The 21325-nt window shown below is 42.7% G+C and overlaps 2 protein-coding genes across 9 annotated transcripts in view; one reads left to right on the top strand and one right to left on the bottom strand.

Annotated features, from left to right (window-relative positions):
- Positions 1-7550, top strand: part of LOC114251866 (calpain-11) — a 66808-nt gene extending 59258 nt beyond the window's left edge. For all 3 annotated transcript variants that reach the window (XM_028186272.2, XM_028186271.2, XM_089739000.1), the window contains 3 exons: positions 197-373; positions 2020-2075; positions 3215-7550. In XM_028186272.2, coding sequence (XP_028042073.2) covers positions 197-373; positions 2020-2075; positions 3215-3241 — 260 coding nt within the window. In that variant the 3' untranslated portion in view covers positions 3242-7550. The remainder of the gene's footprint in view (positions 1-196; positions 374-2019; positions 2076-3214) is intronic.
- LOC114251865 (kynurenine/alpha-aminoadipate aminotransferase, mitochondrial) lies at positions 7390-20524 on the bottom strand. 6 transcript variants are annotated; one of them, XM_089739004.1, is made up of 7 exons: positions 20217-20524; positions 13744-13824; positions 13130-13298; positions 12508-12694; positions 10917-11177; positions 9872-10249; positions 7390-9464 (listed from the first exon to the last, which is right to left on the bottom strand). In XM_089739004.1, the coding sequence occupies exons 1-7, from the start codon at positions 20440-20442 to the stop codon at positions 9252-9254; spliced, it is 1515 nt and encodes a 504-aa protein (XP_089595130.1). In that variant the 5' UTR covers positions 20443-20524; the 3' UTR covers positions 7390-9251. The 6 variants fall into 6 exon arrangements, with proteins under 6 accessions (XP_089595130.1, XP_089595152.1, XP_089595146.1 ...); XM_089739026.1 differs by lacking the exon at positions 20217-20524 and adding an exon at positions 19278-19406; XM_089739020.1 differs by lacking the exon at positions 20217-20524 and adding an exon at positions 19197-19282.
- Positions 20525-21325: the final 801 nt, after the last annotated feature.

Genomic DNA, 21325 nt, shown 5'->3' with positions numbered 1-21325 from the left:
CCCGGTCAGGGTATGGGGGTTCCCGCGATCAAAACTACAACCAGACTCGCGGCGTTACTCCAAGGACGCACGACTGACGGGTGGTCGAGGATGTCAATAAGATTCACACTATCCCTCGGAAAAAATTGTCAACCAGGTTCTTCGTTAGTTGACAGTAACGCATTCCCATACCTAAACGTGCCAAGTCTCCGGCCAGGGTTAGCGCCGAGCTGCAGCGCTGCCTCCTCGTACCGGCTGCGGGCGCTGCTGTGGGCGGCGGGGGTGGCGGCCTCCAACAAGGTGCTGGAGTGTTTGGTGATGCGCTTCGCCAAAAAGAACACAATATCTTTGGATGCCTACCTTATAGCCTTGGCCAAACTACATTTAGCACATGGTGAGTCCTCTGCCCCTACAACCGGACTAAGAGAACATTATGATTGGGGCGCTTCCCACAATCAAATGCTTAAAATAATATTGTTAGGTGCTGGGGTTCGGGATAATATATTTTTATATATATTTTTTTTACCGACAAATATATTTTTTTACCGAATTACAAGTTAACACTGTATTAGCACTTAGAACACTTAAAACACTTCATAAACACTTTCAAATTCTCAATTCGTTTCTTCCGCTTCGCTTCAGGTGATCCGTTCGCTGTCTCGCTTCTAGTAGTTCTGATTACTGACTGACTGGGTGCTGCTGCGTGTCATCTCTGCAACGCTTTTACAGCTGATATCACATCCCTAGAATTATCAAGAATATTCCACACATTTAGAATATTGTGTTTCCGCTATCTGACAATAGATGGCGTTGTACTTCTCGAGCGTTCTAGATGCTACTAGATCCTTCGATATTCGTCCGAGTATTCTGCGATAGATGGCGTTACTCTTACCGGCGTAACAATATTAATGGAATTTACCATTATGCAAGAGGCACTAGGAGATAGATATGCACTTGGATGTACTGTGTGGGCTTCGAGCAGCCCCACGCCGTCTCTTCCCGTGAGACTGAGCGATGCACCGGAGAATGGACAGCAGCGTTTTCTCAGCGTCACACTGCACAACGACCAACAAGCTGCATGTATTGGAAGTGGGGCGGGCGTATTGTGAGCCTGCACAAGTGGCTACCACCAGCCTGTCTATTTTTGTTACGAAGCAGTCGTGCGTGGCGTGTTGTATGCTGGGAAAACCATTATATAAGACAATTCGCTTCTCTCTGCATTTTGTACCGTATGTTCCATGGGGAGTGCTCTGAGGAATCAATTGAAATGATTCCACCATTTCGTTTTTACTATCGCACCGCCCGCCACCGGAGTAGAGTCATCCATACTACCTGGAGCCGCTGCATTCATCCACAGTGCGTTTCCAGAGATCTTTTTTGCCACGTACTATCCGGCTTTGGAATAAGCTCCCCTCCACGGTTTTTCTCGAGAGCTATGACTTGTCCTTCTTCAAACGAGTCTTGTGGAGAGTACTAAGCGGTAGGCAGCGGCTTGGCTCTACCCCTGGCGTTGTTGAAGTCCATGGGCGACGGTAACCACTCACCATCAGGTGGGCCATGTGCTCGCCTGCCTACAAGGACAATAAAAAAAAAAGAAATAAGTTTTCAACTCCATATCTCAGGGTGGACGGTGGCAGTCACGTTATGTGTTTGTTCTGTGAACACAGAGCATTATTAGGCCGACAGCGAGATCCTGCACCCAATTACGCAATTAAAATTATATATCGTGTCCACATTTATTTTTTCCCATAGTAACCTTAATTTCAAATCACCTGAACTTTATCTCAAGACTGACGCATATCTGCTAGAGGATGTCACCTTCCTATCTGCCAACAGACGTTCGAGTTTGAAGGCACCTCGTCTCAGACAGCGAGCATGTCTAATAAATACTCAGACACACAACAATTTCACGTCATAAGATAAATTTGATTTTAAGCATAACTTACTATTCACTAAACACGGGATATTATGTGAATATCAGTTGACTAATCATTATGCGCTAAAAAGATATAATAATTTATAACCGTTTCTTTTTTTCAGAAAGGTTTCGGTGCTTAGAAGCTAAATTAAAATCGAACCCAATATCTTTGGAAGAGGTGAGTTTGTTTGATTTACTGCTACGTAAATGCCCCTGGCATTGCTGAAGTCCATGGGCGACGGTGACCACTCACCATCAGGTGGGCCGTATGCTCGTCTGCCTACAAGGGCAATAAAAAAAAAAAGTTTGCCGTCTTGGCTGGGCGCTTAGCATTTCTGATGTCCATGAACGATATTGACCACCTCCATTATGATTAACTTCAAGGGAAATAAAGAAAACCCATACAGACCAAATATGTGTTTTAAAAGCACGTTTTAATATGAATCACGGGCCTAGAATTTAAATGTGTACATGCTACCTTTAAGGAGCTACCTGATAGAGATTCTGTTATACACGTCCTTTCAAGTAGGTCTCTGAATCAGTCGCTGAAGGTAGCGCCATCCTTGTCGCAAAGCACGTGCGCGAAGTGAGGAATGGCTATGAGTCGGATACCATCTTCGCTAATTACTACGCGTCTAGCACAGATAACACATGTCACCCTACCGTATGTGGGATTGGCAAAAACGGAACGTATGACAAGAGTGTGGAACGGATCGTTAAGATGTGAGTGAGAGAAAACGGTAAGAAAGGGAGAAGAGAATGACAGACAGAATGGCAGAGGAAAGGAAGATGGCGAGGACGGTTTCCGGTTTCTGCCCTGTGAGCTCACCTACGCTAGGGCGTGGCTCACACACGCTAGGGTGAAGCTTAAATAGCCTCTCAAGGCTATCAGCATAGGTAGGAAAAAAAGAGGACAGTAAAATGAGTAAAGCGTAAAAAAGGTTTTTGAGTCCGCACGGTTAAGAACCACCGCCCTACCTATTTCTGCCGTGAAGCAGTAATGCGTTTCAGTTTGAAGAGTGAGGCAGCCGTTGTAACTATACTTGAGACCTTCGAACTTAAATCTCAAGGTGGATGGCGCATTTACGTTATAGATGTCTATGGGCTCCAGTAACCACTTAACACCATGTGGGCTGTGAGCTCATCCATCCAACTAAGCAATAAAAAAAAGGTGTCAATTGTTTTTAATCTTATATTATTAGATGATTTTGGAAGAGAGGACAAATGTGCAACAGTGGGATAATTTTATTTTATTTGCCACGATCCCAATTCTACATTTATAACATAATATAATACATAATGTCATTGTTGTTCCAGATGATCCTGATGACCATTTACTCGTGATCCGGGACTCGTGTTGTTTGTTACTGTTATATTGTTATATTGTTACTGTTGAGTTTGTTGAAACAGTTTTCTACATTTATTTATTTACTCACAGATGAAGTTATTCTGTAAAGAACGCCATTAACAGAACTTGAATTAGTCTCTTTCATAATTTAACTAGCTGACCCGGCAGACTTCGTAGTGCCTCAATCGATACATGAAAGAACTAAACTTTTGTTTAAAATAAACTTAAAACAAACAAAAGGAATCCGTCCGACGGGGGACACATCAAAAGAAATACAAAATTATTATTTTTATTTAATTCCGAGCATTTTCATATTTATCTACCTTTTAGACTTTCTCTGGACTTCCACAAATTATTCAAGACCAAATCGGTCCGAGTTTTAGCGAGACTAACGAACAGCAATTCATTTTTATATACAGTCAAACCTGGATAAGCGAGAGTTCAAGGGAGCACAATCTCATTCTCGCTTAAAGAGGTTTCTCACTAACCCGAGTTTCTCGCTAATTCTCCCTCTGAATTTAATTTCGCGATTTTCCGGATTCAAACGCATTTACTATTTTAAGTTTATCACTTAATGACAGCACTTTAATTTTCAGTTTTGACATGAAGCAGAACAGAACTTTCTTTCGCAATTGATTAACGATAAACTGAGTAAGGCCGACAAACAGGACGGTACACAGGCACACGTGTCCATTCGAAAAGAATGCGATAAAATAACAACGTTATTTAGTTCCACGAAATAGAATAGGTTCAATATTGACGAGAAAACAATACAAAAACAATGGTAGGAAGTTCCCCGAAAGTTAAGAATGAGTCATAAAATAGCAATGTTAAATTTGTAGTTTGTTTTGTCATTTGTTCCTCCTAAATAATATAAATAAATAAAGCTCGACTGTCGCTTATAGAGGTATAGATAAGTAGCACTCTCACTTACGGAGGTCCATGAGGGAGAAACGACTCTCTCTTACCGAGGTTTCTGTTTCTCGCTAATAGAGGTTTTGGGAGCTTAAAATGACGGGTCCTGGCTATTACTCTCACTTATAGAGTTTTCTCACTTATCCAGTTCTCGCTTATCCAGGTTTGACTGTATATAGGTATATATATAGAAGATATTCCAAAACATGCGGCCCTAAACTACCTTGGAGCTCTTACTGGCTGCATTTCGGATCGAACCCCGACGCGCGGTACCCGAGTCACGCACGACCCATTAAGTAACTGCGTCATATTGCAAGTCGTGACTCTGAGTACTTACCTTTTTATCTCGCAGTCACCTGAGATCACGGAACGAATAGGAATAGGAGTAAAACAAATAAAATATATACACCTTTAATAAGTAACTCGGTGGTGCAATAGTTAGCAACCCTGACTGTGACGTCAAGGGTCGTGGGCTTAACGTGCGTGAGATGAACATGTCTGTTTACTCTGAGTGTTTATTATCTATTTAAATGTGTTTATATTATTATTAAGTGTGTATATCAGTCCCTGGTTCTTAAGGTACAGAGAATTCTAACTGGGGGCCAGACGACCGTATGATTTGCTCCAGTGTGCTTAGTGCGAGTTTTCTAACGTTCTCGATAGCGTAAAAGTTAACTCAATTTTGTATGCAGTTAGAACAGCGTCCCTAGAGGCAAACACTGATTATTTATTAAAGTTGCCAAGCTGTTTTAAGGTTGGTGTTTTTGACAACCATTTTATTGTTGTTGTATTGTACTTACCATTGTATTTACTGAATCTACACGCGTCACTGGCTCGTCTTAATGCAATACCACAAGTTCTGTTAATGCTGTTTTTTTGAAAAACTTCAATCCAAAAGTTTTATTATTTTTATGTTATATATATATTGATCGTCCATCGGTTCGTTGCGCATTGAGAACTCGACGAGTCGAGCGAACAGCTAATGATTTATTTAAATACTATTACTACTAATGTACTGCTATACTAGTATAGATATAGTATTGTTATCGATTTTTATAAAGTTGAGTAAAGCGCGCCATTCATGAATCGTGTACTTTAGGATCTCGAGCCGCGCCCGAGCAAGGCAACCGAGTATCACTCTGTTATGTCCTGTATTATTACGAAATTAGTGTCATGCATGTAGAACTCAGTTTTACGAAAGTAATTTCGACATATGCGAAATTAATTTCGTAAAAAAATTAGTGTCGCGAAATCCACAGTATCGCAGTAACCATGGCGCCTTCAGCATCAAAGCTATATTTTGCTATATACAATGTAGCTAAAGAAATGATTATATATAAACTTTAAAAAAGACTATCAAGAAAAAAAGGCGTTGGTAGATTCGAGGATGGTTAACAAGAAGGAATTTAGGTGCAATGAAGTTAGTCTCTGAATCAGCAGATGAAGATCCTGAGAGCTATAAAAACTATTTTCGAATGAGTGAAGATAATTTTATTTTTTTACTGTAGGTGTTCGAGTCCCAGAGACACTCTTGTCGCTGATATGAAAGCGCAGCCGCTTTTGCGACACCAGTTCACGTCGCATCTATACTATGAAATTAGTTGCATGACACTAATTTCACCAAAAAATCGCGCAGGGCACGAAACTAATTTGCATGCATGAAATTAATGCATGCATTACGAAAGTATTAAATTACACGTGAAACTGTTGGTAAAACTAATGTCACGAAATTAATTTCATGCCACTAATTTCGTAATGTAAATTCGCCTTAAGTAATTTGATGTACTGCAATAAAATAGACTACGTCCGTGTTCGAGCTGCGAGTCCCTGAATGGCTCGCTTTACGCACGTCAACCAAAGAATGTTATAATCGCACTTAATTAAGATTTATTAATATATCGTTTCATTTTATCAAAACTATATGTATCACGTTATAGTTTAATTGAGAGCACCTTTACTAGCGGTAGAAACTTGATACGTAAAATCAAGTGAAAATAAAGACAATATTTATTTTTATAGAATCATTTGAGATGATTTTGTAATTTTATTTGCGTAATTGACTTTGTACTACCCACAAGTTTGAGCTGAGTGTTCATTCTTGTCTGGCGCCGTGCGTTCTAATACACTCCTTCCTAGAGATTATTTTTTCTAAGGATTAGTGCGAATCTGATATATTTGATGAATAGTACAAATAATTTATAATATACAGTGTCTCGGTCACCAGTGTGCTTAGTGCGAGCTTCTTAACGTTCTCGATAGCGTAAAAGTTAACCCAAATTTGTATCCAATTGGAACAGCGCCCCTAGCGGCAAACGTACGCAAACAATCCCAATCCAAACAAATATGAGTTAAGCTAACTTTTACGCTATCGAGAACGTTAAAAAACTCGCACTAAGCACACTGTACTTATATATAAGCCTGCCTCAGATCCGTTGCCTAGCAACTAATTGTAAACAGATTTCACTGCTCTATAATACCCCGATGTTTATCTTCGTAATTTGTACAAAAATCTAATGCTGCACAGGCAGTGACACCGTCCGGGATTATTCGGACTTTTAAGGTGTAGTTCCAGACCCATTTTTCAAGGTCCTTTGTTCATAAAAGCTCAAAACTTAAGTTATTTTTGAATAATTTAAACTACTTATACGGTTTAATCTCTTTTATTATCATAAAATTATTTTTGTCTCCGACACTCTGTACTTAGTTACGTTACCGTGGTCGCGACTCGAGTGATCTGCGACCGTAAACCGTGAAACTAGATTCAATTATGTGTACAGCTCGTGGAAACCGAAGGTTATATTAATTTTTAATACTTCTATAATAAATATATAGATCGGTTAGTTGCTACGCGACGTACCTTTCATAACACGGATTGGACTCCAAAAACAGTCGTCGGCATGTCTGTAAGCAGGTTTTATTTATTCGTGTAAATATTAACCTTGTCCCGTACGAATTAAGGCTTATAATGATTTGTTGCAACTATCCTTTAACTTGAGAAAGTTTACCGGTGCGTTGTGTTTGTGCAGAAGTTAAATATTCCAATTTTCAATGTCATTGACAATAATAGTTTTATAATCAGTTACAGAAGAAAATGTTCTGTGGACCACGGCTTAGCTGTCAGCTTGAGCACGATGCACTGGGCAGTTGGTGAATTGGTGCTAAGATATCTACCTAACTGAACTTAGTCAATATTTGCAGTAAGGTTTAGGAAAAAGAAACTACCCCATTTATATGAAATATGAATATATTTATTTTAAATTAAGTTATTGTCTATGAAATTTTATTTTACTTTTTAATAATGGCTAAACAATTACAAGAGAAGTAAACTTAACTTTAGGTAAATTAAACAATAATATTTCAAATTTAATAAAAATGAATTGAATACCGAAATTTGTTTTTTTTTAAGAATAAAATAATACAGACTTATAATAGTATACAAAGCTAATCAATCATATTTATTTGTTCTCCAACGGTACTGATCCCGTGGCCTCGTATGATCTGTCACCTGTCAAAACTTTTTAAACTTCGGAGTTCGGACAATTTAGGATAGGTGTCTGGTGTACCTACCTAAATAATACATCACTTGACATTGGCGAAATCTAAAAGGAAACGTCATAAACCTAAGAGATAGATAGATAAATAATACATTCAATTTTAATATATTTACAATATTACGGTATTGTAGACATTAAAGGAGACGGTTGTATTCTTGGAGTGAATCAAGATTTTCACTGTGGTATGCACTATAAATATCGCTCTATTGAAATAGCGGGTTCCCAGTCGCAGACAATTGAAGACATGAGTGAATGAAGGGATTAAGTACCATTTTTAACATTTTTTAGTATTTACATTGAATAATGGTGTTATATGCATAAAAACCATATTAGACCATGAAAATCCGGGCTTAAAGGCTATTTTTAGAAATTGCACGTGATGAAGGAGTTATGTACGAAGAAAAAGTACCAACAAGTAACAAAAATTTGTTGCCCGTTTTTCTCAAAATTAACAGATTTTATCATATCCCCTTCATCCACTCATGTCTTCATTATTAGTGAACTCATGAAAATACTAATAAATAACTACTATACAATTATAAATTGACTGTTTGTTCGTAATTAATAAGTTTGCAAGGATTATCCGCTTGAGTTAATACTTTGTTCTCTAGTTAGGATTAGAACTTTCATCAGAAGATTTTGAAAATCTATACTTAAATGATGTACTTTTTTTTTTATTATTGCCCTTGTATGCATACGAGCATACGGCCCACCTGATGGTGAGTGGTTACCGTCGCCAATGGAGTTCAGCAATGCCAGGGGCAGAGCCAAGCCGCTGCCTACAAAAACTGTACTGTAAGTATACCTCTCAATAAATGACGCTTTCACTTACCCATGTGTCACTTTGCTTACATGAACTAAATGCACACAGGACTAGTAAAGCAGCAAGAATTTTGGCGACTTATGATGCAAGAATGGGAGACGACTATAATTCATTAATATTTTGATATTAAAGCAATCAATCAAGCAAGTGATCTTGCCAAAATTACGTCGCGTTGTCTCTCGCGTGTTCCCAAGTACAGTCAGGTACAAACGCGATCGAAGCAAAAATAATTGTAAATAGACATGCTTTAACAAAAACCGACTTCAAATAGAAAAAAAAGATATTCCAAAACAAATTAATATACACTAAAAACAATAATCATCGAAATCGGTTGGCGTGATATTGAGTTATTGAGTTATTCATCTATATGTCGCACGTAATTAATGCAAATTTAAGACTTTATGGTTTTCTCATGGATACCATTATCTGAACTGAACTAAATGGGTCCACATGGGAAGCGTCAGCTTTCTAATAAAAAAAGAATCATCGAAATCGATTCACCCAGTCAAAAGTTATGAGGTAACAAACATAAAAAACATACAGTAGAATTGAGAACCTCCTCCTTTTTTGAAGTCGGTTAAGAAACATAATGCAGTTTTAATTATTAGCTGTCTCTACTTTAGATTTTATTTTCGATTATAAGCTACTCTATGCTAGTTTATAATATTACAAGATACTCTAATTTAGATGATAAGCTATTGATTGCTTACACCACTAGCTCTCAGTAGCGTATCGTTTGGGCTCCTTCTCCAAAGACTTTTTCTGTTCATCTCTTATGACTTCCGATAATATCTGGGATGCCGTGCTCATGTCTTCCAGTCGGATCTTGCTAAACGTCAGTCTGATGTACTGGCACGACGCGTTGCTGTCGTATATGAACGCTTGTCCTGGAACCAGCATCAGACCTCGTTCGAAGGCTGTGTGGATCTGAAACAGTCCATAGATTTTGTTCTAGTGAACGGAGCTAGTAAACTAAATCGTTTCTTAGGATTTCACAGTATGCCACTATGTTGTCTTGTGAAGAATAATATTGTTGGGTCCACACCAACCAGTTATTGCATTTTTAAGAAGGTATTCGCGATAGAACGAGTAGTAGTTCTTTCTCTAGTAGCGAACTGCAATTGCCAACCAGTGTAGACTAGTGTTTAGGCGTATTAAAGAGCTTCAGGAGGTGCTGCCACCATCCTGCTTTCCGTAGCGGTTCGAAGGATGCGCAGCGACATTTGCACAGGATATTGATGGCCTCTGGCCACTTCACATAAATGGGCCCTGGAGTCGTCCCACTACACAATGAAGAGAAAACAAAAAAGAATCGCAATAGTTACGAAACTTACCATACTATAAACGTCGTCGACATCTCGAACCCTCAGCCAGAAGAACAGTCCAGCGTCAGGAACAGCCCAGTCCGCCAGCCCCTCCAGCGGCTGCAGCGCTGAATGAAGCGCGTCCCGTCTGCTCCAGTACAAGTCCCGCGCAGACTTCAGATATGAACCTAACGTCCCCCTACACTGAACCAGCTTCAGTAGAATCGCCTGGGACAGGGTACATGGGTGGAGTAGCTCTGCTTGAGAGTGCAACTGCAGTCTTTCCAATAGCGGAGATGGAGCGGTTACCCATCCTCCCCGGAGACCAGCGCTCACGACCTTGGAGACTGAATCCAGGCGGATCACACGACCGGCCTTGTCCATTGATAGGAAAGAAGCTATTGGACGCTGAAAGTCGATTTATGAGTTTATTGTAAGGTTTTTTCGTTGTAGATACAGCAGAAATCGCTACTGTAGCTATGTGGTGAGAAGTGGTTTCCGGAAACCATAGACTCCATTAGGATATTCCCGCAACAAACTTTGTGACATGACATTGAAGACTCAAGTGTATTGTACAGCGCCTGTCTCACCCTTCAAACCCTAACGCATGTCTGCTTCGCTGCGGAAATATCAAGCTGTGCGCTTCACAATATGTCCAACCAGTAAATGCTGGTTGATGATGGCACTTCGCCGGTATAGTTCTCAGAGAAGATTGCTGTCCATTCTTGTACGACCATAAATTATTACAGCCCTAACCAAATTTTAAGAAATTAGTTCCCTTTCTTAATTTTTCCTTTGCGCTAGAGTATGCCGCCGCCCACCTTAAGATATGAGTTCTAAGGTCTTAGTATAGTTACAACGGCTGCCCCCAACCTTCAAACCGAAACGTATTACTACTTCACGGCAGAAATTAGCAGGGTGATGATACTTACCCATGCGAACTCATAAGAGGTCCTACCATCAGTGTACTACTTGTAAGGGTATTTTGGAGAAATATTGCCTGTGTACTTATAATATACGACGCACGGGTGGCATGCGTCCATTTCGTAAGCAATAATAAAGAAAATAAACTCACCCCGCTGTAATTCAAGAACATATAAGGATCATCTTCAACAATAATAAAGTCGTATTTGCAAGCTAACGCATATATTTTCATTCTCCTTTCCACCGGGATGACAGTTCCGGTAGGATTGCTGCCTGTTGGAATGACGTACATCATCTTCGGCATCTTTAGACCCCTCGAGAGTCGGTCTTCCAAAATGCATTCAAGTGTTTCAGGGATGAGACCGTCATGATCTTCGGGTACACCCAGGATTTCTGGTTGGTATGGCTTCAACTGAAATTTGTGAGTTCTAATATGCAGGCGGGTTGTATTGATAGAGCCATTTTTGAGCTATTGTCGTATTTGGATATGGATTCACATCGAGATTCATTTGGTATATTTTTTATTGCTTAGATGGGTGGACGAGCTCACAGCCCACCTGGTGTTAAGCGGTTACTGGAGCCCATAGACATCTACGACGTAAATGCGCCACCCACCTTGAGATATAAGTTCTAAGGTCTCAAGTATAGGTACAACAGCTGCCCCACACTTAAAACCTTCGAAACTCATTACTACTGCCATCCATCAATATAGAGTACTCATTTGTGCTATCTATTTTATACTTCGAATTGTACCCTGATGTTATAATAAGGCATCGAGTTATCGAGTCATTAAGTTGTAAGCTAAACAACTGTGATATTTATTCTTAGACAAGAAGCAGAATTAGAACCCGATATTTATAGTTTATGTAAAACCGAGTCACCCACACCCCCGCGAGTCACGAGGCAGTCAGCGTGCTGGTAATAAATCATATTTCGGTTGATAATTTTGATTATGACATTTGTTTTCCAATATGTTTGGTTTACACACTTACAATTTTTTTCCTATCAACTGGGTGGGTACAGGACTTAGGACTCTACATCGCCATCGAAACAAGAACGGTCAAAGCGCAGGTTCCAAATGGGGGAAAGAGCTTAAGAATTTTCTAGAAATTTAACTGAGAGTATTAGTAATTACTGTAATTAGTAATTATTGAGAGCATAAGTAACTAGTAGTAATTCTAGCTTGTCTGCACTCCCGCGTTTTCTTGTTATGTCTAAATGTATGTATGTATATATTATGTAATTTATTTGTTCATATAAAGTTTTTCATTTAAATTTTAAACCATGCCCCGCAAAACTGTTTACGCAGTTTGATTGCAGGGAACTCGCTTAATATAAACAGAGCTTATAAATTATTAAATTCGGTTATAATAATACAATTAATTTACGTAAATGGTTAGAACATATTTAACAAGTGTTTTTTTAATAAACTTTTAAGTTTAGCAAGTGTAGGCTCACGTCTTATGTCCTCGGGTAAACTGTTGAGTAAGTATGGAACTCATTTTTTTAACGTTCTGTCTCCATAGTCATTTTGTACCATGGGTATTTCAAATTTACCTTTGGACATTGACCTTGTGCCAGTTTTATGTTGCACTAAATCAGTTCAACGATCCTGTTTACTACAATTGTTTACAAGTAGAAGATATTTATGTTTCAGGATAGCCGGTAAAATTTTACATATTTTATATAGTTTATAGTAATCTCCTTTACATTGATGTAGAATGTAGAATTATTACACTCACGGTGCTGTGCAGACCAGTGTAGGCGTACTCAGTGGTGACGATGGGGTCGCCGGGCTCCAGGAGTAGCTCAGCGCACTGGTAGATGCCGTGCTGCCCGCCATTGGTGATCATGAGGTCTCGCGGCACGTCTGGAGGACGGTGTATGTCCTCTTGAAATTTGCGAAGCTCCGTCAGTAGCGATGGAAGCCTGATAACCATAAAGTTAAATGATATAAAATTTAAATTCAATGATTCGTATGAATGAGTCTATCAATAATATGATAAAATCGAGTAGGTAATAGTAAGTTTTGTTTTTTATTTATTGCATAGATGAGTGGACGAGATCACAGCCCACTTGGTGTTGAGTGGTTACTGGAGCCCATAAATATCTACAACGTAAATGCGCCACCCACCTTGAGATATAAGTTCTAAGGTCTCAACTATAGTTACAACGGCTGCCCTACCCTTCAAACCGAAACGCATTACTGCTTCACGGCATAAAATAGTCGGGGTGGTGGTACCTACCCGCACGGACTTACGAGTGGCCCTACCACCAGTAAGTCAAAATCTTTTAATTTTTTTTGTAAACGAGTCTGTGATGCGCATTTAAAAATTTTAATTTCTTGATTGTCCGTGCACATACCCCTGTGAAGGCACATACTGCAACGCCGCAGCCAGCTCTTTGCCCTCCATCGTTATACCACCGCCCTTTTTCATGTCCATGCTTAGTTTCTTGAACGGAAACACCCCTTCGTTGGGCATACCCTCGGCTAGGGAGATCATCTTTTTATCTACTTTATATGCGAGGGAAGCTGGAATTGTACAATGAATGATCGTTACGTTTTATTGACGTCAGAGGATATTCTGTGATCGTATCCGCCATCCACTTAAGCTAGCTGGGAAAGGAGTAAGAGCCAAACAAAATAATTATTACTATTAAATAAATAATAGTTTAAAAAAACTAACAAAATACGCTTTTATAGAAAATCCAACTTTTCAATATATATTTTTTATATTGAATTGTCATCGGTCCTTAATAAATACCAAATTTCGAGTTAATCCGACGTTTTGAAGGGGGTCAAAATCATGTTCAAAGATTCCGTTACATAGTAACATACATACGTCTGAAGCTATTAAAAGCGTATTAATAAGCAAATAACGCGCATTGTGAAATATTTTAAATGCTCTAGTAAGAGCAGTGCTTCGCAGAATCCACCACCGGATCGGAATCGCGATCCATTGAGAAGATCCACCCACCGTGGCGACATTTTCGTTCCGTTCGCGGCTTCCCCACGCCGAGCGCACGCGCACCGCGCTCCGCCCCCACCTGGCGACATGCTGTAAGATCCCGTATTAACCATTTAATACCTGGTGACGCGTGAGCACATCTGGTCATCTCGAGTTAAGATACACAACTATAATGTCGGCATGATCTACTTCATTACAGTAATTTATATTTAAAGAAAAACCTTTATCATCAACCTTTAAAACTCATTGTTTCAAAAAAGATTTTTCTTCGACGGAATCACTCACCTGTCGGTCATTCAGTGAAAAGAGAAATCAGTTTTGTATAGTTTAATAATACTGTTTGAAATATTAATTTAAAAGAGATTAAGGGCTTTAAATGTTGTTTTCTTATTATATCACAGAAAACGCTATCTAGTATTTTATTTTTTATTCATTGTGAAGTATTCCGTATCATTGTGTATATTTTATAAATTATAGTTTGAAACAAAATCAACTGGTACTTGTTTCTTTTTTTTTTTTTTTTTTTTTTTTTATGATTGAAACTTTACTGGTGGCCCGAAGGCCTTTCCAGTTTCACCAGGACAGGTGGGCGAGCAAAGGCTCAGCCAAGAGGGGTGGGATTTGCTAACAACTGCCCGAGCGCCTCCGAAGGAGACCTAACAACTCAAGAGCAATTGTTTCGCGAATGAATCTACTACCGGATCGGAATCGCGACCCGCTGAGAAGATCCGGCGAGAAACTCAGCGGGCTGATGCATGGGTTAGGTTGCACGTCGACCTCTTTGTCGAGTTCGACGAGTACGGTTACCGGGGTCCCTAAGCCTGCCCCTAGTATTAGAGCTGAAGGCATCTAATGCAAAGGTTATTGGATCTGATGGATCCGTAAGGACGTGTCTAGGGCGTCGACGGTGACTGGCTCCTGCATGATCAGGATTCGGGGAGTAGTCAGCGGCGGCAACGATAAGGCGATTATCATGACGCATAGCCTTATCGAAGTATCGTTCCAACGCTGACTTCATGTATTTCCGAATTGATTCGAGGCCCAGGTCGTCGTGTAGGTCAACGTTCCTCACGAACCACGGAGCCCCGACAGCTAACCTGCAAAAGCGGGATTGTAGGGATTGGAGGGTGTCTATGTGTGTGCGGGCCGCGTGAGCGAACACCACACTCGCGTAAGTCATGACGGGCCTTATGCAAGTTTTGTAAAGTGTCACCTTGTTCCGAAGGGACATTTTACTCCGCTTACAGATCATGGGGTAGAGTCTACCGAGAATAAACGCGGCACGGTCACGGACTGATTTTGTATGCGGGCGGAATGTCATCGATGCATCCAGGGTAACGCCCAGGTACTTGACCTTCCTAGCCCAGGGTATGGGTTGTCTAAAGAGAGTAATCGGGGGTGTGAGATTCCTCCTCCTAATCCGGGAGGAAATCCGTGTGGAGCTTCCCCTCTGAAATAGCACCGCAGTACTTTTCGCTGGGTTGATGTCTATGCGCCATTTTCGGAACCACTGTCCTAGGGCTAGGGCTGCGCTCTGAAGCTTCTTCGCGATTAGGGACTTATTTCTACTAGAATAGTAAACAGTCGTGTCATCGGCGAATAAAGCTAAATGGGTCGGCGGCGACCGGGGAATATCGTTGACGAATAAGCTAAATAGGAGGGGTGAGAGGGTAGAGCCTTGCGGGACTCCAGCTGTGAGAGGTCGTGGGGAGGAGCGGGTTCCCTCGACTCGATATCGAAAAGAGCGGTTCGACAAGAAGTCCCGTATGATGAGCACGAGACTATCCGGCACGCCCATGTTGAATAGTTTGAAAATCAAACCATTGTGCCAGACTTTGTCGAACGCTTTTGCGACGTCGAAGAAGAGAGCTCCCGTGTATAACGGTTTTGGTCGATTAAGCCCCACAAGAATGTGCTCCGTGAGGCGGTGCACCTGTTGAACGCATGAGTGATTTGTACGGAATCCGAATTGTTCATCGATGAGAATGCCCTTGGATGAGACGAAGTCTCTGAGGCGTTTGTAGAGCAGACGCTCATACAGTTTGCCTAGAGACATGAGGAGGCTAATCGGGCGGTAGCTCGTCGGATGATTTTTTGGTTTACCGGGTTTATGTATGCCGATAACGTCCGCTTCTTTCCACACCGCGGGAAAGATACAGTTCGCCATAGCGGCATTGAAAATAGATGCCAACATCACGATGAGTTGGACGGGTAGAAGTTTAATAACGCGGTTAGATATACCGTCGGAACCGGGAGCCTTGCGAGGACGTAGGTCTTTGATCAAGTCTTTAACTTCTATCGGGGTGACGGGTGGTAACGCATCCGATGGTGGCAAGGAGGCTCTGCGTTCTACCTCACTGTCTACTAATTCTACATGAACAGGGTCCACGGATTGAGTGCTGGGCGTGCACTGGGTTTGCAATGTATCGGCCAGCAGCTCTGCTTTTTCGTCATCATCGAACGCCGCGAGTCGGCCTGAGGGGCCTACGAGGGGGGGCATAGTTACTACCGTATCCGATTTGAGAGTACGAGCTAAGCGGTAGTAAGACCTTTGGGAGGGCGCGAGTCCTTCTAAGAAATCAGACCATCTGGCATCTCGGACTTCGGCGATGCGAGACTTTACGTCGCGTTGTAGGGCACGCATTCGAATACGATTTTCCGCGGTAGGATACCTGTCGTAGGCGCGTATCGAGGCGTTCTTAGCTCTAAGGAGTTCCCTAATATCGTCGGACAATTTGAAGCGGTGAAGGAAGTCCTCCGCTACAACTTGTTTCGATGACCTATCTAATGTCGAGGTGATGTGTGACGTTAAGATGTCTATGGCTTCAGCGGTATCCTGAGGAGACGGGATAGAGTCCGGGTTAAACGGGAGCGATGGTGGATCAGATTCAGCCAGGCTGATGCCCAGCGTGTGCCAATCCACCACAGTCCTCGTGACGGGAACGGAATCGGGAGCGCGACCGAGCTTCATAACGACGGGACGGTGGTCTGAATCTAACTCTGAAACTACTTCGATCGAGTGTAAGCGCAGAGTTACGTTTTTTAATAACGCTATGTCGAGTATATCCGGGCGATGTGCGATGTTTAGCGGGTAGTGAGTCGGGGTTAGCGGAGCGACGATATCGAAGGCGAGATCATCGACTAACGCGTCAAGCCGCCTGCCATTCGGGGTTGTGGTGTGTGAGTTCCACCTGATGTGTTTACAATTTAGGTCGCCCGCCAGAATGACAGAGCTCCCCATACCGAGCAGCGCCTCGATATCACTGCTTAGAACGATCTTATCCGGCGGAAGATAAACAGACGCGATAACGATCGGCGCGTGTCCCGTCAGTGAGATTCGGCACACTGATGCTTCGATATTAGCGAGCGCGGGAGGATCGAGCGGGACGCAATGCAGGGCTCTTCTATAGTAAATGACGGTACCACCACCACGGGCAGAGAGCCTGTCGTTCCTGACCATGTTATAGTTCGCGATTTTAGGGTCACGGCGCGCGGGCTTAAGTAGGGTCTCCTGCACTAAAAAGATATCAATTTGATGGTCACGCAAAAAGTCAGAAACCTGATCACGTTGATTTGCGAGACCGTAAGCGTTAAAAAATCCTATCGTTACGGATAGGGGCTTTATTCTACTTATATACGCCATTGATTACCGGCGGAGTGAGGGGAGGACGTACGTATTTAATGACGCGTATACGTCGGCGTATTCTTGCACAACGGCGATAAAGTGTTGTGCAGTGGAGGCAGCGCGAATGGCGTCGCCCAAAGCGTTAACGCGCTCAAAGTTGATCGACTGAAAGAAGTCGATCGCTAAAGCGAGATTTTCGGACGCGGTCGGAGGGCAAGTCGCGGGAGAGGGACGAGTCGCGGGGGCGGGACGAATCGCGGAGGAGGGAGTTGTAGCCGTGTTCGTGTACGGCAGCGGTTTTACCCAGGCCGAGACACTGGGCACCGCCGCCGGAACGAACGCTGGCTTAGCCTGCGACGCAGAGGGTGCCGAGGCTTTGATGTCTGGGCCGGAAGCTCGGAGGCGGTTTTGGCGGGCGACGCGGCGATTTATTTTAGGGGCTCGGGGGCAACCACGGTAATTCGCGGGGTGACCCTGTGTTCGACACAGGACGCAGCTAGGCGGTTCCGTCGCGGTTTTTTGGTCGCGAGCGCAGAGGGCCGTGGCGTGATCGCCCAAACACTTAACACATCGGGGGCGCGCGTGACAGTTACGAGAAGAGTGCCCGTACAATTGACAGTTATGGCACTGGCTAGGAGTGCCTTTTTTATGGGGGGCTTCGATGGCGATACCGGAGAGCCTACAGACGGTCTGTGTGTTGAAGATTTTCTTACCCTCGGGGGTAGGCTGGAGGGTGACTAGAACCATATTATATGGCTCCCTACCGCGACCGGTGTGCATACGGTGCACAGAATTCACTGGAAAGCCCTGTTCTAACAGATCGGCCTTGACGAGCTCTACATCTAACTCTTTAGGGATTCCGCGTATTACAACGCGGAGTTCGCGCTCCTCCTGGAGCGTATAAGTATGGAAACTTATACGTTCCTTACGGAGGTAAGAAGAGAGGGCCCTATGGTCGTCAGGTGTTTGAACCTTAATTTGAATGCCGTTCGCGAGGTTACGGGCATTCGTGAAATTTATATTTTTGGCCTTAAGGGCCAGGCAAACTCGATCCCAAGCTGCCTTCTCCTGAAGGATAACCGGGGGAGGGGTCTGGGTTTTATTTTGTGCCACCGGACGCGGCGACGGAGTGGCACGGGCTGGGGGCGCAACGGGAGTCTGAGGGCGGGGGCGCGACGCGTTCACGGCTTTGCTAATTTTAGCGGCCGCGGGAGCTCGAGACTCCGCGGCACGCTTCTTACCCTTCTGTACCAGGGTGAATCCATCCGTCGATGAGGCGGGGGCGAGGTCGACCTCCATGTCCGAGTCAGAGTCGGAGCACGAGGAGGCGGGTGCAGGCGACCTACGAGCAAGTGTAGGTGTTTTAGAGGGCGCGACGGAGGCCGCGGATGATCGCTCAGCTGAAACGATGGTCACGGCGGACGACGCAGCAGCTTTTCTCGCCCGTATAGGCGACACGGGAGCGGCAGGCACGACAGAGGCTGCGGTGCTCAATGCAGAAGCTCTGCACGCAGGTACAGGCGACGCAGGAGCAGCGAGCGTGGCGGAGTCCTCGAGAGGGCTCGCAGTGTGATTGGCCTTGAAGGCCAGAAACTCTGAGGCGAGCTGTGGGTGGCGAAGTCGGAGGAATTCCGCGAATACAGCGTCCATGATCGCTGAGTACCCAGGTGGGGCGGCCCCGGGTCTTGAAACACTCGCCTTGCGGCGAGGCCCCAACTTCTCGGACCTGAGCGGTTCTATTGAACACAGGTGGCAATGCGGCGCGATTACTACAGGACAAAGAAAAAGCACAACAAAACAGAAATTACAAAAAGAAACAAAACAAATAAATACTTGCAGGAAAACACTTTGTCGGCAAATGTTCCACGAACACAAAAATAACTAAAACAAAACAAATAAAAGCTTCCAGGAAACACACTTGGTCGGCAGATGTATCACGAACACAGGCCGCGCGAACAATGGCCGGGCTAACAAAAGCCGGGCGAACAAAGACCGGGCGATCGAGTGGACGATGAGCACGTCCGCACGTGACGGGTGCCTCTATCGGAATGTCGTACTTGTTTCTCCGCGCGCGTTGCATCCTTCGAGTTTGTATGGGGTCGTGGGTACGTCCGACATCGCGCCCCGCTAACTCCAACGACACACATTGCCAGTGTCAATAAGCCGATTACGTTGGCAGCACTTTATTTTGAAAGAACGCAATAATATTTACTAAACTTACACGTGATAGCGCTGTACTACGAGCATTCTAAATAAATCTACAAATATTATATAAATGACACATGATTACAAGTGACAAATGATAATTCTTATGTTAATATTTAGCTAATCGTTGCGATAACATTGCTTTACATAGATAGTGAAGGTTATGTGATAAGAGCAGTTTCGCTGGTCACGGTCGACATGGCAAAGTCAAGTTTAGCACAAACATTTACTGATCAGCCCTTAGTGGCGACGCGACGCACGCGATGATACGTTACTTGAGGTAACTTCATCCACAAGAACTGCATGTGTGGACGAGTTCACAGCCAACCAATCCTATAAATATTGTGTGTGTTTTTTATTCCGCCGTCGTGGAAGTATTGCATAAACACGTGTTAAGTGTGGATTGGAACTCAGAACAATGGTACCTGCTGGAGAATCTCATCCGTGGGACTTACCTATTTGGGTACAGACTCTCACATGAACCTATGGACATCATTATGCAGCAAAATCACGTCAAATCAAAGTAGTAACTGTAGTAGAAATGCGATTGTTTCGCTCGGCAATTCGAGATGCATTACCGGGTAGTCGAATGTTCTTGTGACATTGAGCTTCCTCGACCTCGCGGACCTGTGACGTAGGGCGTGGTACTTACTGATCACTCTTGTGATAGCTGGTTCTCTCCTTGAAGACCTGGTGCTTATAAATCGACCATAGTCTTCGACATTCAACACTTTATGGTCACCCACGTTAATATTCTCATCGTAAAACTTAAAGAACTCCGGCGCGCTAGCTAGTGAATATTTTGCTCTCAACACAACACAAGGTTTTATTTCGAAGACTTTTTTCATTAAATCCAAATTATTCTTTGTCAATTTCATGTTTAATTTTTAAATATTTTAGTGATAACGTAACGTACTGTATTCGCCAATGTTAATGTCGTAATGAAAAATCTCTGAAGAGACACGTAATGTAATTAATAAGATAACATAATACCTTTTTTTTAAGGTAATTAACATTGAAGGCGTGTCGCTGTGTTTACTCGTGATATCTTTGAAGAATTTTCGCAAGGAATTTTCTTGTTTTTAAGATACGTTTATCATTATACTTCTCGTTACCGGAGTAGACAGAGAACACTAAATGTAGATCAGTCTCTTGGGACTTGACTTGTATTCCACCCCCTGTGAAGGGAATGGCGACAACGCCCACCACTGATCAAATTAAGAGAAATTAGAAACGCAGGACACATCATTTTAAAATAACAAGAGTATGCATGCGTGTGTGTGTGTCAAATACATGGTAGTGTGTGTAATGTTTTCTTTATTGATTCAATGTATCTTTTATGCATTATTTTTAAAAAATATTAGAATTGTGCACTTCTTCTCTATATTCCCTATAAGTGTGGAAAATTTCAAACTCCTCCGTCCATATTATAAAAGGATACAAAATTTTTGCTTCACGTATTAATATATAGATAAATTAAGAGAGTTGAAGGTATGTAAGTAACAACTGGAGGTTGCGAGGAGAAAACAGCCGGATTATTACGAAAGGATCCCCTGACCTCCTTTTTTTTATTGCTTATATGCGTGGCCGAGTTCACAGCCCACCTGGTGTTAAGTGGTTACAGATGCCCATAGACATCTACAACGTAAATGCGCCACCCACCTTGAGATATAAGTTCTATATGTCTCAGTATAATTATAACGGCTGCCCCGCACTTCACACCGAAACGCATTATTACTTCACAGCAGAACTAGGCAGGGC

Source organism: Bombyx mandarina, chromosome 03, assembly GCF_030267445.1.
Source record: "Bombyx mandarina strain Sakado chromosome 03, ASM3026744v2".
Taxonomy (NCBI): Eukaryota; Metazoa; Arthropoda; class Insecta; order Lepidoptera; family Bombycidae; genus Bombyx; species Bombyx mandarina.
Note: the sequence above shows the minus strand (reverse complement) of the source record. Positions and strands in the feature narration are given on the sequence as shown.

What these genes read in the sequence shown, in the direction of transcription:
- LOC114251865 (XM_089739004.1), bottom strand. Translation starts at nt 20,442, where the DNA reads ATGAAATTGACAAAGAATAATTTGGATTTAATGAAAAAAGTCTTCGAA. An exon ending in CAGTATGTGCCTTCACAGGG is followed by an intron (nt 12,695 to 13,129) that starts GTATGTGCACGG and finishes TATGGTTATCAG; the next exon opens with GCTTCCATCGCTACTGACGG. An exon ending in ACACTGGTCTGCACAGCACC is followed by an intron (nt 11,178 to 12,507) that starts GTGAGTGTAATA and finishes CACAAATTTCAG; the next exon opens with TTGAAGCCATACCAACCAGA.